At 37.3% G+C, this 19,293-nt stretch overlaps 1 protein-coding gene across 2 annotated transcripts; it reads right to left on the bottom strand.

Moving 5' to 3' along the window:
* Nucleotides 1–7,444: 7,444 nt before the first annotated feature.
* Nucleotides 7,445–18,858, bottom strand: txlnbb (taxilin beta b). Of its 2 annotated transcripts, none has more exons than XM_038299585.1 (10): nt 18,702–18,858; nt 12,801–13,051; nt 12,484–12,575; nt 12,217–12,387; nt 10,608–10,802; nt 10,218–10,337; nt 10,058–10,132; nt 9,872–9,964; nt 9,651–9,746; nt 7,445–7,983 (listed from the first exon to the last, which is right to left on the bottom strand). In XM_038299585.1, the coding sequence occupies exons 2-10, from the start codon at nt 13,033–13,035 to the stop codon at nt 7,492–7,494; spliced, it is 1,569 nt and encodes a 522-aa protein (XP_038155513.1). In that variant the 5' UTR covers nt 13,036–13,051; nt 18,702–18,858; the 3' UTR covers nt 7,445–7,491. The 2 variants fall into 2 exon arrangements, with proteins under 2 accessions (XP_038155513.1, XP_038155514.1); XM_038299586.1 differs by having other exon boundaries at nt 12,801–13,074; nt 18,702–18,835.
* Nucleotides 18,859–19,293: the final 435 nt, after the last annotated feature.

Here is a 19,293-nt window from a genome sequence, read left to right as displayed (position 1 = left end):
ATACGTTAACTACCACTTGTGGATATTTCTACCTTACAGTTGGGGTGAGGTAAACAAAATCCATTTTAGAGTGCTTCAAACATTTTAACATTAACGAGAATTAGCTCGTAATTTAAATATTTTTTTACTGAATCATTTAGTTCATGCAACTGCATTTTTCTTTTAACCATTTCAATCAATAAGCATGGCTTTGGATACACCTGGTGTGCATTTATAGAGCTATAACAGCAATTTCTGCACCTTTCATTAAAATATGCAATAAGCTTTGTTTTAGTATACTTTTTTAAAAGCTCTCAGTTTCAATGGCATTTTATTTTAAACATTTTTTACTTGTTCTGTTTTAAGAGCATTGTGAGTTAATTCACCGTGACATGGGCTCCACAACTATGGAGAGCCATTTATAATCATTAGATAATCTGAAAAATAAAAAAATAAAAAAATTGGCTTAATGAAAAAGGGAAATTGAAAAGTGGTTAAATGGAAATTAGATCAATGAAAAATGGGTAAATGGATAAAGGGATAAATGACAAATAGATAAATGAAAAAGAGAAATTGGGAAATTGATAATATGAAAAATAAATAAATTAAAAATTGGTTTAATGAAAAAGCCAAATTATTTATTTAACAAATTTTGTATTTATTTCACTCATTTTCTTCATTTTTTTTTTTATTTTACTAATTTTTTATTTATTTCACCCATTTATTTATTTATTTAATTTTGGCTGAAATGGCTCTCCATACACAACAATGACTGCAGCTCTGCTTACTTTACATTCAGGAAAATTGCCAGTGAATATTTTTTTATTTTTTTATTTTTTTCATTTGACTCACCCCAATGTGGGGTATTGTTTTAATTTGTAGGACTGGAGTGAAAAATATGGCACCGTCCCGCATAAACCGGGACATCTGGTTAAACTATGGACGGTACAGAAAATTTGGACCCTTCAGTGTACGGTGACCAGAAAAATGGTTTTATGAAAGAGGGGGAAATTATTGCTTGTAGACTGTTGTTATGGAAGAAAGAGTGCATGAGCATTCTGCAGAAACAGCTGTTAGCTAGCTGGTTGGCAGCTGTTAACGTATAGATAAGGAGTACAGCGCACCACTTTAAAAACAGACGAGGAAGAAGTGGAAGTTTGTTTGTTACAACCGGATGCAGCTGATGGGGAGCTGCCCTGTGTTTTGGTGAGTGTGGCTAAACATTGTGATAAACGGTTGGTTCGTGCCCAGGTTAATAAAAAAAAAGAAAGAATCACACCCAACACAATATTTTGCAAGTGGGCTTCCGTAGCTCTGCTCAGATAGACCCCAGTTCTATTTCAGTCATAATACCAGTGTTGTTTTCATCAACGATGAAAATATTATTTTGTTGAGACTCCTTTTTTTCCAATGAGAACTGACGAGTTCAACATGGATCTTTGATGAAGAAAACATGATGACTCATGGGAGTGAGTTTTCGTTGACAGGATGAGACTACATTAGGATGTAGGTGGGGAGGTCTGTCAGACGTTTAAAAGGCATCATTGTGCTGCAATCTGTTAGACAAGCTAAGCAGTATCAGTCATTCTGCTGGCATGCAGCGGTGCACATTCTGCATGACCACAGATGGACCATGGAAGCAGCAGCAGCAGGGGTGGAAGTAATAAGGAATGATCCGGTACTCTGATAAACTCTGCTCTTCCAGCTGTGCTTGTGCAGAAATGCGTCTTTGCGTGCTCTTCTCTCAGAGTCTGCGCTTCACGCTTCACACTGATGGTTCGCTCTCAGCAGTATGGTTCTTCCTGCCCTCACTTTGCCCCTATTGCAAGGCAAGGCAAGGCAAATTTATTTGTATAGCACAATTCAGTACAAAGACAATGCAAAGTGCTTTACATGATTAAAATATAGGAAAATAGAACAGAGTAGGAAAAACAGTAGGCAAAAAAATTAAATAAAATAATAAATGCAGAAACAAAAAAGAACATTAAAAACAGTTTGACTTTAAAAAAAACAATAAAATAGTTAAACTAATAATGTTTCACGGACAAAGGGACAATTATTTGAAATAAAGACAAAATTGCCAAAGTAGAAAGAAGAACGTTTTTGTTCTTTCCTTTTTTTGGAGTAATGGAGATTGATTGATCTGTGTGTAATCCATAATTGATGGTAGATCAGGAAGAATTTGCTTTTGGATGGGAACCTTGTATGTCTAAAACCATTCCTTTATTGTAAATTTTGTTAGCTTGTCTGTCTGCTATATTAAACAATATGATGTGTTGCACTAACTTTGTGTGGCTGCTCATCAGCTGGAGCGGATAAACTTGATCCTCTGTAGGAACAGAAACTCAGGTCAGTGACTAAGAATAAAGGGCCAATTACTACTAAAGCAATAGTCACTGACCTGGTTCTGAGTTCAGTCCGATTCCCGGAGGAAGGAGATGAATCTGAGAAGGAGAGATTGTCCTCCGCTTGCGTAGGGCGCCGCCGCCCCAAGCTTTGGGTGATGAGTGAAGCTGATGTCAGCCGACGCCGAGCAGCAACAGTGTCCAGAAGGGAATATCCAAACCCTAAGTCGTAGCAGTACCAAGTTCATGGAGCAGAAGATCAGAGAGGCAATGAGGCACAGAAGGAGAATCCAAGCCGAAGTCAGAATAACAGTCCAGGTTTTGTAAGCCAGTAGAATCCAACAATCAGTCCAGAACAGAGCAAATAAATTAAACAGACAGGGGCAAAGCAAAAGCTCGGGATCCACAGGGCAGAAACAGGTCAGAATCAGATAAATCAGAACAAATATCAGAACGCTAGAATTACTCACACCGAACAGTTTGAATAATCTTGCACTGATAGCTGGAAAACACGCAGCATCTATAGGAGCTGGAAACAGGTGGATCAGATAATCAGTAAAGAGAAACCAGGCAGAGTTAAACAGGTGAGTAGAATCAAGCCAGCCACCTGTGCCAGGACGTGACAATTTGAAAGATATTTTTCAGTAAAAATCTACCTACTGTGTCCCAACATACAAGGTGTGTTAAGATCCTATAAAAACTGTCCAAAAAAAAAATATTGGTATTAATCAAAATCGATATCGGTATGTTTTTAAAGATCTGTTATTGGTTATAAAATGGCAATCAGTGCAACTCTGAAAGTGTGATTCTGGGCAACATGTTTATTTTTGAGTCATTGTTGAAATAAGACTGGATATGTACAAAAAATTAACTAAAATAGATCTAAGGAACTCATCAATTATGTTTTTCTGTGCCAAAGCATATAATTATGATACATTGAGTGGATGTGCTCTCTTCATCCTCTGACATGGAGCGGGCTCGGAGCTCGTCTGCCTGGCTGTGTGTTTCCTGGACGGGGGCCGCCTTTTACAGCTGCTTTTTGTGTCTCTGCTTCTGTCTCCTTGAACCCCAGTGGGCCTCAGCAGATGGCCGCTCACACTGAGCCTGGTTCTGCTGGAGGTTTCTTCCTGTTAAAAGGGAGTTTTTCCTCTCCACTGTCGCTACAAGCATGCTTAGTGTGAGGGATTGCTGAAGAGTCAATGAGTCAATGCAATCAACTGGTTTCCTTAGATATAAAACTTTGTATCAATTTGACTGGATGATCTGGTTGAACTGTAAAGTGCCTTTAGATAACATGTGTTGTGAATTTGGCGCTATATAAATAAACTGAATTGAATTGAATTGAATGTATTAAACAATATGTCTTCAGTAGAGGGGCCCCTTGTGACCACCAGCGTCTATCCAGTTGGACGATGTCTGGACCTTTTAAACTATGCATTCCCTTTATAACTACTTGGAGAGATAACTATACACCCAAACTGAAAGGCAGAGGAAGGAGCATTAATGTCTCCATGGTAACTCTGGAGACCTACAGCTGGTGGGAGGTCTATTGATGACACAATTTTACCTTTATTTAAGTTGATAATGTATAATGTATGTTTTATTTTCTATTTAAGATATCTTTAGTAACTTATTTTACTATTTGATACTTGGAATAAACCAATCAATTAAGAAAGCCGCTGTAGACTGAAAGCTGTAAAAGCTCAGGTTCACATTTAAATTTAAATCTGGACAATATGGAGCCGGTTAGCCACAGCGTAAACGCCTCCTCTCCTCTCTAAAGCATAGTGATGGCAGCATTATGGTACAGGCTTATCTTTAGCAGTGACAAGACAAAGGCAGTCCTGTTGGAAAACATGTAAGAGGCTTAAAGCAAGGAGCAGAGGTTCACCCTCCAGGATGCTTTTTATTAACTGGGACCAAATAACACTTTATGAAGATAAAGTGTCTCTTTCTGGAAAACTGTCAGAGAACTTAACATTTGTGGGTCTAATAACACAAAAGGGATACATTTCTAGAGAAATGAATGCTTTTTCATGTTACTGAAACAGTTAAAGTACATTTACATCTTATTTTACAGAAGGCGTCTAGTTTCCGATTTACTGGTTCTTTTCTTGCTCTTTAACATGTAAATGGCTGAACACAGATGTGAAATGAGAATTTAACACCAACTTTGTTTTTTTTAACTCTGCAAAGATATTTCTGCAGTGTCACTATTCTGCAAAACACAAAGCAGACATGAAATGCTTCTGTTCAAAATCGAAGACGCAAATTTTTCAACGCAGGCACATTTAATCATACCTATGCTCCTACCCAGACTTTGATAAGAGGTGTTTGGTTGAAGGTTTCCATCCAACATTTTTACACTTAGCTGTAAATCATCGTTCAGACGTTGAAGAGAAGCATTTCTCCCCACCTGTGAGACGTTAGCTGCACTCTGTAAAAGCTAATAAAGCTTCAGCTTTCTGACAGGGGCCTGGATGTTATTGAGCCCTTTTACAATATATTCTAATACTTCACCTCGCACTGCCAAAATTCCTCCACAACGTCCCGCAAAGACGCACAGCTGGAGGCGTCAATAAATAATGGATCGTTTCATTTCACCATGCTGTCTGTATGAATGACCGTGATTAGTTTTATACTTTAGTTTTGCACAAAATCAAAAAAACTTAGTATGCATGGAGTAAAATATGTTAAGTCTGTATTTTATTCCAGATGCCTTTAATTAAGTTTTCTGATCTCCATGTTGGTTCTAGTTTTAAGTGCTGCTGGTGTAAAATCTAATCTGATCTAATTGCACCAGAGGTTTTATAATGCTGGCTGTTCTTCAATGAAATTAATCAAACTCACCTCAAATAGTAATCTAATAATCAGTCACCATTAGAACCATTATCAGACTTTTTCCCTGGGCAATTTTTTTAGTCAAGATGAAACACAAGCTTCCAATTGAGCATGTTTCTTATAACCTTATGTTTTCTAGGAAACATCTATTGATTTCTTTGAGCAAAATAAACAAAAGCACACTTAGAAGTACATTTTTAACACTGTTATCTTTAATTCAGAAAAGGAAATCCATACTTCATTCCCTGGACGTGTCTTTAACATCAACATGGATTGGTCCCTTGCTTCACAGGTTGGGGGATCTTGGGGGGTCTCCCCTGCGAGGTTTCGGGTAGTCTTTCTTTCAGTAGTCAGACCTGGGTCTATCTGCCCTTTGCAGGACATAGCTGATGTGGATTGATGGCCTTTTTTTTTTTTTTACTGCCGTTACAGCCACTCAACATAAACACACATATTTCTACAAATATGCCCCCCAAGCATCCCCACATGGATGCTCTGAATGGCTGAAGGTCATAATAACACGCGTTACTGTACCATAAATGTGATGCTAACTACGATGGTGTATTGAATCTGGATTTATGAAAGTTAATGGAGTAGGGATACCGTCTAAAAACATATTTCTTTGTAGAGCAAATCTGCCGCCCCCCACCACCACCACATGTAGGCTTCATCTGCTCTTCATGGTATTATTGGTATGATATCATTGTAAAATGATCCCTACTTTCACTGGATTTTCTCGTAAAAATTGCTCTTTACTCACAAAAAAGACATTGACTGTAAAAAAAAAAAGGTTCTGAACAATTGAATAAAAATCTTTGCTTATTTTAAAATAAAGGCCATGCATATAAAAACAAGGTTGCACCTGCTTCATTCAAAGTAACAGCTGGTTTGCTCTTTCAAAAACCTATTTGACACCAAGAGGTTCACAAACCAGTACACAGTGGACTGAAATGGGTGCTGACTCTTTATATGACTGACATGCCTCTGCTTTAGCCAATCAGGCTGAAGCAGGTTAAGTTAGTCCTTGCCTTCCCTCTCATTGGACACAACTGTTTGCTACTGATCGTATCTCAGTGTTCAGATGGATACTTCTTTTAGTATAATAAATTATATCAGAAAATTCAAATTTATTCAAACTGGCTTCAGGGGAATCATAGAAAGTTCACATGTGGTCCAAAGACCTCCACAGCCACAAGGTCTCGATCTGGACCCTTTATGGATGTGTAGAAATGTTGCCACCACCTTATTGAATTTATGTGATAAATTCTTAAGTGAAAAGAGTGTCCAATACGTAATAACTAGTAACAGTACACATGGTGGTATTCTGTAGATGTGCATTATTATAGTGAAAGCCATTTTTTAGGCCCTGATACCAATACCTGGCTGTGCAGTTTTTTGTTTTTTGCAGCACTAGTGGCTTGGTTTTTCAACAGTAGGCTGACAGGAAAGGTAGTATGAGAGGGGGGGGAGAGGACATGCGGCTAAGGACCAAAGGTCGGATTCGAACCCGCATCGAGGACTAAGGCATGTACATCGTACTTGGGTTGTGCGCCCTAACCGCTGCTCCAGCTGCACGCACAGGCTGTGCACTGTCGGCCGATACCCTACCCATACCATATATTTGAAATTGATGTGTGTGTGTATATATAAAGAACTGCATACTACTGTGATGTAAAATAATTGCCATCATGGCTTTGTCAAGCTGATTCCTACCTTTGTGAAGCAGGAAAAAGACTAAAAGTGAATCCAGTAGAACTTTTTATTGCGTACCTGGAATAGGTGACAATAGTTGAATAAACTTTGGTCTCTCAAAATGGTATTGGTGCCCTAACTGGTACTCGCTGATACCGATACACCGTTTTAGTGCTGGATCAGGGCCCCGCCTGATACTGGTATCGGTGCAACACTAATTATAAAGTCTCTCCAAGCTTAGTTTAGCCAGATGTTGACAGCCATTTCTGTTCAGGATGTTTTGCAGAATAAGAGATGCCAAATGTTATTGTTTCTTGGTGTTCTATGTAAGGACGGGGGTACATTCTATTCTATTCTATTTTATTTAATTTATTTATTTTCTTATTTTTTTCCTACTTGCTTTGATTCTGTTTTATTTTCCTATATTTCAATCATGTAAAGCACTTTGCATTGTCTTTGTACTGAATTGTGCTATACAAATACATGTGCCTTGCCTTGCCTTAACATCCTCTATCAAGAAGGATTTATGCCTTCACCCACAGTATGAGAAACAGACAAACACAAAGCTCTTTTTTTTTTTTTTTTTTTTTTTTTATTTATAGCAATCTCACCAGCGGCAGGTTTTCTGTCTGAATTAATCAACTGACTCCATCTCCCGATCTCTCTGTTCTTGGTTGTGATCCTCATGGACGTCATGGTGCTTTCTCTCCTCCCCCTGCTGCTCCTCTGGCTCTTGGATGCCCTCCATGGTTCCAAGTGACTGACTACCTGCTGATTCTGTGGATGCTGTGTGTGATATTGTGAAAGAACTAGCAATCTCTTTCAGAAGAGCCTGTTCAGCCTTCAGTTTAGCCAGCGCCTCGGTCAGTGGGCTTGTGTGCTCTGGTGCTCCAGCAGAGGCGGGGTTTTCTGTATTCTGAGCAGGATGATCCTCCTTTGGGTCTCTAGGAGCCTCCTGCACCTCACTGCCCTCCTGCTGAGCGTCCTCAGGTTTGCATAGGTCTGTTTGACCTTCCTGCACCTTTTCAGATAAACTCTTCCTTTGCTCCTGCAAAGCCCTGCACAGACTTTCAAGCTTCTGGTTCTTGACAGTGAGAAGCTCAAACTCTTTTTCTTTAATCGTTCTCTGATGGGAGGAGACAGACAAAACATTCATATTATTATTATAAAACTGCTAAAAATTCAGTTTTGGACGCTTTTAAAACGCATACAGAACGCTGCAAAACTACTCTCACCTTATGAACTTTTTTCATGCTGTACTTTTAATAACCAAAAACCGTAATATTTTGTTGTTGGTTTATTATTTTAACAGAAATGTATGTGATAGACCAAGGGTCAGAGATGGCAAAAGTACTCACTTTCCGTACTTGAGTAAAAGTACAGATACTTGTGTTAAAAAATACTAACCAAGCTGCAATGATTTGCAGCGAATGAATACCGCCGAATCTGTCGATTCATCTTGTAGTGGTGCGTCAAATGCAACGTAAATTCCCATCCAATTAGATTGAATTTGGTATTGATGACGTGAAAAATAATAACGGTAACTCCATTGAAATGATTCAAAACTAAAGTAACGAGACAATTTTTTAAAATGTAAGGAGTAGAAAGTACAGATATTTGTGTAAAAATGTAAGGAGTAGAATTAAAAAGTTGCCATAAAAATAAGTAGTAAAGTAAAGTAAAAATATCAGAAAAATCTACTTGAGTACAGTAACGAAGTATTTGTACTTTGTTACTTCCCATCTCTGCCAAGGGTGAAGGTTGTAAGAAGCAACAAGCAGCATTTCATGTCAGAACGACACACAGGTGGTGATCATTTTAAAAACTATTGGAATTTACTGTTTGCTTTGGTTCCAGTGACTATTTCCAATAAAAAGTGATACCAATGTAATTTCTTTAGTTTGAATTCACACATCCAGGGACGCTCGTCTTGTATTTCGATGCCAGCTAACCCAACACCAGCTGAACATTGAGCAAGTGTTGAATCACTGAGCGGTTTTGCTTGCTATGTATGCAGTCAGTGCATCTGTTAACCTGTACCACCTAAAGGTGTTCACCTAAGCATCCTCAAAGCTTGCTTACAGCTCAAGCTGGCTCTGCTTAGATCAACACACAGCAGCATAAACTTGTTTGTAATCATATCATTGAAGTACTAGTGATTCACTTTTCCTGGATATCGGTCAGATTCCCCTGAAGTTCAGCAAAATTTGATGGAACAGCTTCTGGATTTATGTCTAAAACTGGATCAAAACTCTTTAAACACATGAGTTTATTTTTGGTCTGGGACTTAGCACACACAACCCATGTGCGGAGGCCTTTGTCCTTGATGCAAACGACCCAGGTTCGAGTCTGGCCTGTGGTCCTTTGTGGCATGTCTCATGCCCTCTTTCCTGTCAGCCTACTGTCCAAAAGAATGAGCCACTAGTGCCATAAGCCCCTCCCCCCCAAAAAGAAGTGTGTTTTGGTCTTAACATTTAGGGTGGTCATACTGCTGCAAGGTCTACGCCACAATTTAAAGTATTTTATAGCCTTATATGGTAAGGCAAGTTTATTCTATAGCAGATTTTAGAGGCAAGGTAGTTCAAAGAGCTGTAGGGTTGCAACAAATTAAATCAAGAAAAACATTGTTTCATGTTCGCAATAATGAGCTAATTATTGTTGGTTTATCACATACAATCCAAATAAAACAAACTGAAGCATGTGGTTGGAATTTTAGAAAATGGTGAGAACTGTTCAGGCTATGGTAGCAAAGAACTGTTAGGACTAGAATATGAGAAGAAAATGGTTTCTTACATCTGCCACCATGTCAATCAGACTCTTGTTGCAGTTGTCAAAGCGAGTCTTCCATGAATGGCACTCTTTCTCCAACTTCCTCATTTTCTTGGCCATCTGAACAGCAAAAAAAAAAAAACAGGTAATGCACAACACCTCCTTCTTTTCTAAAAGGATATTTCTTCTTCTGTTCCTGTTGTCACCAATTTCACAATATAACATTTTTAAAAAGCCATCCTTACTTTGTCCATGTCCTGTTTGAAGCCGCTGTAGACACTGCTGCTCTTTGACACCGTACCTTGGAACTCATCAAACTTTTTGGAGTACATGTCAAGCTGGGTAGAAATAAGGAAGAAAACATGAAGAAAACATCCCCTAAAGGTAAAATAAAACAAGCCAGAGATGCCTGTAACAGCCTTGTGTCCTACCTGAGTCCTCATGTCCGTTTCTTGCTCCTTCAGGCTGCTTAGCTGCAGCTTATACTCTGCCACTTGTTTGAGCAGCTGTTGGTAACGATATGCTTCATGTAAACAGGTACAGACTAATACTATCATCCAAATATTGGAGGGTACAACAAATGTGACGTACAAGTTCTTTCTCTAGCTTGTGCTTCCCCTCGGTCTCCTTTAGGATTAGGTTCGCCTGCTCCAGCTTGGTTTCCAGCAGTTTCTCCTTCAGGTCTCTGTGCTTGAAAACCTTTTCCAGGTTCTGTTCAACATTTAAGGGGATTTATGATTCGCTTTCAGACAGGCAGGAATTTTATTTTTCGCTCAAAGAGAATTGGCTGAACTACTGTGTCTAACAAAAATAAGACCAGGGAGAAAATTGCAAATAACGTGTGATCACAGGCGCGTGTGGTTTTCATAAGCACCATGCATCAGATGAACTTAAACTCTAATCTATCTGGTGCAGAGAAATGTTCAATGCTTCACTGTATCTGCTCTTTAAATGTGTGTGTCTGTGTGGTTTGCTCCATACCGCCTCTCGCTGGTCGTATTGTGTAATGAGGGACTTGAGTTTTTCTGCCAGAGCGCTGTTCTCCTGACACAGCTTGGTGTTTCTGCTGCTGTGCTCCTCTATCTGGGCTTGAATGTCGGTCAGAGTCCCCTGGAAATGGGTGGTGATCTCTTTCCTCTTTAAGTCGTCTTCTCTGCACCTCTGCAGCGTCTCCTCCTGCAAGTCAGGGATGAGTGTGAGAACCAGACACTGCATGCCCCATCGTTACCTCTGATTAGAAAGTGTCTTGCACAAATGTCTAAAAATGAACTGAGATAATTAATAATCTAATAAACAATTAATTTCAAACACTATCTCAGATTTTTCAAACCTAATAATGTAATAAAGTTGTGATATACCGTTTTCCTGAATTCAAAAAAATCCCATTAACACTGTCTTGCAAGTGATAAAGAATGTGGCAATGATTTAAATTATTCTCTAAACTACTGTTTAGTTTTCTCCAAAAATATTCACTCCTCTTGAACGCTTTCATGTTTTTAAAGACCTTCAACTTTCACTTTATTTTGATGACACAAATTTGTACACACTGTAAAAAATTCTGACTACCTGTGGTTGGTGCACATGTTCCTCCTCTAATGTATTAAAATGTAAAAAAAAATTGATCACAAAAAAACTTTCATTTTATTTTAATAGGTTTTTGTTATTAAATTCTTTTTTAAGAAAGACAAATCAAAGGTAACTATGAGGTGTTGGGAAATAGGTACACGACTTTCAAGCCTTCTGAAAAAGTACCTGTGCATCTAAACTGCTTAGCATAACACTACAAAAACATTTAATCTAAGTAACTGAGTCACTCTGACAATGAAACAAGAAAATATACATTTGAAATAATAAGGAAACACTGCATTGTTATATTTCAAGTCCATAATATCTAATCATCTTATTTTAGGTGTAAAAATCCTTATTCCATTGGTAGATCATCTTATCAACCTGCTCAATTTAAGGGTGCACACACTTATTTTAAGAAATTTCCACTTATTTCTAAATAGTTTTTGCAGTGGTATTATTCAGAGTATCAGCTAAGAGGACAATGGAGGAGCTGTAAAGGTTTACAACTCAGGTGAGTGAAAGTGTTTGACATGAATACTTTGAGCTGTGTACCAGAGAGATCTGAGGTCATATTCAAAGTGTGGCTAAAGGCATATGGTAGGCACAATATGATAAAACCTACACAAACCAGACCTAAATCCAATTTGGAACCTATGTTGACATTAAAATGTATAATATAAGCTTTCAATGTTTGAAAATAAATGTAGAAATGTCAGTATTCCTCAAAAGACTTCCAGCTGTAGGTACTGTAAAGCAGGCAGCCACTCTGCATAGTATTGAATGACGGATAAAAATACACACAATTCAGATTTTTGCTCCTTAAAGGTTTCAGAAAAGACTTGTATTATTTCATAACATTGAAATATGCCCAACTGGGAAAGCAAGCAATTACCTTGCAAATCTCAAGTTTTGTGATGTTTTCAAATGCAGGAATCCACCAACCCCTCCAACAAGAAGCTAAGATTTGACACCTTGATAGTTTTAAGTTTTAATGTCTCCACCAATGAAATCACGGAAGTACCTTTAAGGTCTTGTTGTGTCTCTGTAGCTCCCTGCAGAGCGACTCCAGTTTGCTGCGAGCCAGCACTGCCCGACTGTGTTCGCTCTGCAGCTGGTCCTTCTCCTTCATCACTTGAAGCAGCTTCTTTTGCAGAGTCTTCATTTGCTTCTGGTCACTTCGATGCTCCTCCAGCTGCAACACAAAAACACAAACAAACCCACATTAGCCGTGTGTCTTTCTCCATGAAATCAATCTGAGCTACAGAACTTCGATTTTCCTATTACTCACCAGCTCTGCGTGCTTCTTAATGATAGTTTCCAGTTTCTTCTCTGGAGTGTCCAGTTTGTTCAGACTTTGCATTAACAGCATGGCCTCCTTGCCTGAGCATTGAAAACCATCCATCAGTCTCTACAATGTGTAAAGATATGGCTCTATAAAATACCAAAACTATAAATGTATAAAAGGAAATACTATTAAATGAGGTGGCTGCAATTACACACCTATCAGTTTCAATACAACTAAGTCCTTTTGCTGACTGAGCTGAATAAGAACCACTGGACCTTCAAAAAATCAATGAAACATGCAGAAAAGAAGAAGAAAAAGACCTAGATTTTTGAGCATTTTCTTCTCCAGTTTCTGGTCCTTGCGGGCATCTGGCTCTTTGGCAGCTGTGACCTCCTCTACGTCCTCTGGCTCAGCTGGAGTCTGGGCAGCTTGGTAGGTGCTAATGATGTCCTCCAGCTGTTGGGCCAGGTCCTCTGTCAGGTCAATGTGGCGATCCTGGGCCGGAGATGCTCCAGGTCCATGGGGGGCAGGACCGCTCTGCTGACAGGCCTCCATAATTCTGAACGAGTCCCTAAACAAGGGAATAAAGCGCCTCTGTAATGTAGGGCAAGAATAAATGCATTATTTTCTAAAGCATGGGGGCTATTATAGGCTGATCACATTCCTACAGAGCAGTGGAGAGTAAAATGTGTTAAAAATAGATAAGGCTCAGTGGTTGCTGCTAAACAAGCTATCATATACATATTCTATTTCAAATATTCTGTTTTATAATTCTCTATTTTTTTTAAATTAATCTGTTTTTAGTACACAATATTTCTTAATGAAGAAATATTTGCTTATCTTTTATTTAAAAGTTTTGGGCTATTTGATATATTTGGTTTATTGGGGCCAGTAAAGAAATAAAAAATGGTCCAATAGTGGAAGAATGCTTCATAGAATATAGATCTGCAGCGTTCCCACCTGCACCAAACAAATGGTCGAAGTTTACAATGTTTAGTGCTCAGATATAAATGTCCTCAGAAGCCTCCTTGTGAAGCAGGTTAGCTGAGGCTAGCTTAGTCTAGGACTCAAAGTTTGATCAAAGAAATGGTCGTATTGTTTAAGAGGCTGACTATGAGACTATGAGTTTATACAAACACCAGCTTACTGAATTCTTCTTTTAAACCCCCCATGCCGCCAAGACAAGCATTGTAACTGGAATGGACATCTTCCATTTCTGATATTGTTGCTCACTGACTCTGCAATTTCTTGGATTTCTGTCTGCTGTGCGGTCGAGTGCTGCAAAAAAAGACCTCAGATGCTGCAGAATTATGCTGTAAGAATTAATCCGGACAAATATTGATGCTATGGATCAAAGATTGTCATGAATGAAAGTCTAAGACAGATTAGCCTGTTTCTCTCTGGCGTCTTTGAACAAAATATGGATCTCATACAAACCATTAAAACCCTCTCCAGGCAGATGTTGCAGTTTTGCAACAGCTAAATGCTACTTAGCTAATTACTCCTCATCCATATTTTAAGAGCTTTTGTTACTCAGAAGTACAACAGAAGGACTTAGTTGTGCATTTGCAACAAACAGTTTCTCTCCAGCTGACCAGATAGCGCTGCTGACTCACTTTCAACATGGCTGAGTCCTTAGTGTCATGGAAACAGATTTCTAAGCACCAATTTCATGTAAGTATCACTAACAATTTCCATTATTTTGAAATCCATCCTACATAAGATGAATCACGAATGTGTATAGATATGACACATGCCAATTAGTAGATTTTATCTTCTCTGGGTTTTTCATCAGAGGCATCTCGATTTCAATGTTGTGGATTTGCAACGTGTGCCCAAACAGGTACCAATGGATGCTACATGCTTTATCTACTAGTATGCCTATATTTTGTTTAACAGAAATGGCCTGCTCAAGGTTTAGAGATGTCGGTGGAGAAAAAGTTTGAGAAAAAGTTGTCTCTAATTTTATGAGAGAAATTTTTTTTTTTCAAATTTTGTTTTTCAAATAAAGTTAACGTTCTTATCAGATTCAGTCTTCAGTGTTAATTTACTACTCTGGGCCACTGTTGCAAATCTGCAACATCCCAGAATTCATTGTATGTGAAGGTCTCTCTCACAAAAAAAGTCTGAATTGTATATTAATACCCCATATCATCATTTTCTCCAAATATCAGATTTTTTCCTGCAACTACAACTTAATTTGAGCCTGAGAGGGTTGAGCTTGTTTTCTAAATGACAGCCTACTTATTGCAGAAATAGCTTTAATATGTGAAGATCCTCTAATCTGACATTTAAAATTCATCTGGCAAGAACTAAGACATGGAAAAAAAAAAACACTTTTACATACTAAGTTGTTTCGTATTGGAATAGTTCAGAATGATATCAGACTGATAACTAATCACGTTTCTTTCCAAAAATAATTGGGGAAAAAAAATACAAGTTAGTAAGGAAATATTTCATTTTCTTGAGCATTACTTTTAGTTGATAAATGTGATGTAAGGCTGTTTTTAGGATGTGATGATCTGTTGGTCTTCTTGCATTTTATTGTATTTTATAACGTTTTATTGAAAGATTTTCCTACTTGTGAAATGTGACAATTTGTGTTTTCTGTTCTCACCGATATTTTAATAAGAAGAATGGACCCCAGGAAGAATAGTCATTACTTTGTTAGTAACTAATGGGGGTCCTTAAATGCAAAAATAAATAATAGTAGTTATAATAAAAAATAACTCTTTTTATTGAAACTTGAGCAAATAAACAGGAAATTAAAAATTCAGATTTTTTAAATCTTGAAATATAATTTAAAATATTTTGAAGTATATATAAATGATCATGAACTACTATGCCTTGTTTTTACTTTTATGACTTATTGGCTCCACATTATCGATTACTATTTTTCTGAATGTACCATATTATTAGATTTCACATTTTTGCCTGGATGTTACTAAACACAATACCAACAATTAAAAGTTTGAGAACTTTAGATATAAAGCCTTTGCTTATGACTGAAAAAGTAGAAATCAACATAATTGTTAAAGTAGGATTATTCTTATTCTGTTATTAACTAATGAAACTAGGGCTGCAAATAATGATTATTTTGGAAATCGATTAATCCGTTGATTATTTTTAAGATAAATCGATTAATAATATAGCCAAAGGTTCCTTAAAGAAGACTTTTTACAAAATGAAACCAGGTGAAACTAAAACTTTTTAATTTGAGGAGTGCTGGATAGAGCATATTGACAGAAATTTTTTTTAATCTTAAATGCAAAAATTTAAGTTCATAAATTTTTTACAATCTTAGTATAATTACAGCTCTATGGGCTGCTCAGTGGAGCAGTCTGTAGTACTTTTGCCTTGCAGCGAGAGGACACTGGGTTCTCTCTGGGTACTCCGGCTTCCTCCCACAGTCCAAAAGCATGATTGGCTTCTCTAAATCCTCCTTAGGTGTGAGTTTGTGTGTGAATGGTTGTTTGTTCTGGTTGTCTCTGTGTTGTCCTGCGATAGACTGGAAACCTGTCCAGGGTGAACCCCGCCTCTCACCTATAGACAGCTGGAGATAGACACCAGCACCCTTGTGACCCCAGCTGGGATAAAGTGTAAAGGAAAATGGATGGATGGGTCGCCCTGTCAGCTAAAGGCATGTTTTAGAGTCTCTATACTCCAAATAATGCTCAATCAATGACTAAATTAGTTGAATAATTGATTAAACACAATTAATCCGATTAATTGTTTCAGCCCTAATTGAAACTCATTCAGGGATGCACATGTGCAGCTGTTAGCATTGATGCTTCACAGTAAAAGGAGTCCTGGGTTTGAATCCCAGCAAGGGTTTGAGATAAATATTTCACTCAAATTTTAAGATTAATGTAATCTTAGTACAAAACAATTGTTCAGAATTTTGACACAAACCTATTAAACCAAACAGGATACGTATTCATTTATATAATAAAGCTTATTCATTTGAAATTTTCTAGACTAATCAGGTTTATGTATTTAGTAATAAAAAGTACTCAAAATTATTACTAATGGGATTATTTATTTCAAATACAAAAAGTTTAATGTTCAAAATTGCATAACCTAATTACCAAGCAACTCAAAAATAATTTTTATGTATCTGAAATAAATAAACACATTTGTATACATTTTTAAGGATACTTTATTCATTTTAAATGTATAAACCTGACAACCCGGTATTTAAATAAATAAGCTATATAGGGCGGAAACAGTGAATCTGATTAATCATGATCAATCGATTATTGAAATAATTGAAATATTGAAATATTTGTCAACATATATAGTAATTATAGTAAAACTGTAAAAAAAAAATGTGTAAACATTTTGCATTTAAGATAAGAGACTTTTTGCTCTGTCAATATGCTCTATCCTGAACTCCTCCAGTGGAACAGTTTTAGTTTCACCTGCTTTCATTTAGTAAAAGCTGTTCTTTAAGGAACCTTTGGTTATCCGGTTATCAATCAATTAATCTAAAAAATAATTGACAGATTAATCGATTTGCAAAATAATCATTGGTTGAAGCCTTAAAGCTATATTAACCTAATGAATATGTTTAATGTAAGGCAGGGGTCACCAACCTTTTTAAGGCTGAGGGCTACTTCATGGCTACAGAGTCATAGGAAGGGCTACCAATACTGACCTATGAACTGGAGGGATCAGTGTTCACCTACAGTAAATCTCAGCCATAAAAACTCATTTTTATTCTTATTTTATTCTTTTATTCATTTCTAAAAAAAAATTTAATATTGTCATTTTGAAACCACTGAAATATGATGAAATAATACATAAATGATTAAAAAGAAGAGCAACAGAATAAAAAAAAATAAACTTAACCCACTGAGTGAGTTCTTCTGTTTTCAGAAGACCAAGAGGGCCCCCCATGTGGTCCTTGAGGGCCCCTTGGTGCCCGCCGGCACCGCGTTGGTGACCCCTGATGTAAGGTTTCATTAATATGTTTGTGTTAAAATCATCTAAATAAACACAGTAAATGGGAATTTGTTACATAACTCTTAAAATTTGGGTGAAATAGTTTTGTGAGTGTGAATACGTGTATTTTTCCCATGTCCTCTTACCATACAGAACAAGCAGTTAGTTGAGTCCTCGTGCTGGCATGAAGAAAATCTTTAATTTCAACCCTAACATTAATAAATTTAAATTTTTCAGGCACCTGTTTGGTAGCAGTAACATTGCTCACTTTAACTAATTATGAGGGTAGAAACCCAATCTTCATCAAAAAACCATATCTCGTTGTGTTGCCAGGACAAAACAGGATTTCATTAGGTCAGTTTTTGATCCATGTTGGGAAGGCGGTATAACTAAGAAGGGATCGTTTTTAACATAGAGCTTAAAATATTACTTTGCACAATCTAAAGGGAAGCTGTAGGGTAACATTTTATAACTTCTTAAGTCAGTTAACAGCAGTCTAACAATGATGGGATGGAACCTTGTCTTTGTTCAACCATGTGGACACATCAGATTCAACACAGGATATCTAAATTAAGATAAATTACTTTTATGACAGATTTTTGAAAGCATCACCTCTCTTGCAACAATGCCTTTCCCCACCAGTCAAAGTAGAGCAAATAGTGTGATATAATATGACATTGCCTGCCTCTGTTACACACACTCCCAGTCATAGCCTGTCTGTGGTGCATATTATTAGTGCAGCCTTCACACTGCCTGTGCTTTAATAAGAAGAGCACATGGCACCTGTTCCAGAACCACACGCTATTTTAGGAACTTCTTAATATGGGCACGTTATTTATTTATTATTTTCTTTCTAATCCATGCTCATTGATGTCAGGGTCATTGAAAACAGAGTATTTCATCTATTTATACTCAGATAAAAAGGATACTGTAAGGGACTCGGCTCAAATATTTCAAAGGCAATGCACGTTGAAAAGGAATATTTAAAAATTACTGAAGATTTGAAGAATCTGTTACTAGTTTTTGTAGAACAAAATGGTCAGTTAGTGATTTATATGTTCTCCCCAGCATGGAAATATCTTTTTGTTGTCAACAACTGACGTATCCACTTCTCACTGCATTGACCAGCTTCTCATATTCAACAAACTTGGCCAACACAACATGCACTGGAAAACACATTAGTATGTTAAAGGAGATCCATCCAACAAATGGGTTTCCTCTTTATTTTATGTTAAACATTCACTAAGAGAAAGGGTTTCAGGCAAATCAGGTCTTACCAGGACAAAGGTCCGGAAGGGAAAAGGGAAAGAGTGCCTGAAGGGTTTCGGTCAGGCGGGCACCACTGACACAACAGCTGTGATAAGACCACCTTAAAATAAACCAGGGAAGAGCAGCTCACTCTGAGCAGAGAGAGGGAGGACACAGACACTCATGAAGCAGATCTCAGTCTAAAAGACCTCAGTCATAGACCCATTATTGCACGTCCTGAAATTATATATCTAATTTACAGCTATGCTTATTGTAAGATGTACTGCTGAAATTAGCAAATGTTTTCTCATTGCATTGCTAGAGAGGCAGAGTAAAATAACAATCATTATCTTTGATTGGTTATAAGCTGGTGAGGATTCTCAGTCATCCAGGTAATAGTCGTTCCAAAAAGGTTAAAAAAAAACACACACACACACAATCCACTGGACTCCACTTTCTTAACTTTCTTATCTTTCCAAGATATTTTGCTTCTGATCCAGGAAGCTTTTTCAATTCGAAGTGTGAGAATTAATGTTGAAACTTTATGGAGAAAATAAATATTCAACTTATAGCTTACACTTTTTTATATTTACATACTATAGTATTTTAAGATTCAAATCA

This window comes from Cyprinodon tularosa, unplaced genomic scaffold (genome assembly GCF_016077235.1).
Source record: "Cyprinodon tularosa strain WSP-4 unplaced genomic scaffold, ASM1607723v1 ctg430, whole genome shotgun sequence".
Taxonomy (NCBI): domain Eukaryota; kingdom Metazoa; phylum Chordata; class Actinopteri; order Cyprinodontiformes; family Cyprinodontidae; genus Cyprinodon; species Cyprinodon tularosa.
The sequence above is the reverse complement of the archived record's forward strand: the minus strand, read 5'-3'. Positions and strand labels throughout refer to the sequence as shown.

Bases quoted from the DNA above. Each gene is read 5' to 3' on its own strand.
- txlnbb (XM_038299585.1), bottom strand. From the start codon at position 13,035: ATGGAGGCCTGTCAGCAGAGCGGTCCTGCCCCCCATGGACCTGGAGCA. The intron at 9,747-9,871 runs GTAAGGATGGCT...TTTGCTGTTCAG, and splicing joins TCAAACAGGACATGGACAAA to ATGGCCAAGAAAATGAGGAA. The intron at 7,984-9,650 runs GTAAGAAACCAT...TCCTCCCATCAG, and splicing joins TGATTGACATGGTGGCAGAT to AGAACGATTAAAGAAAAAGA.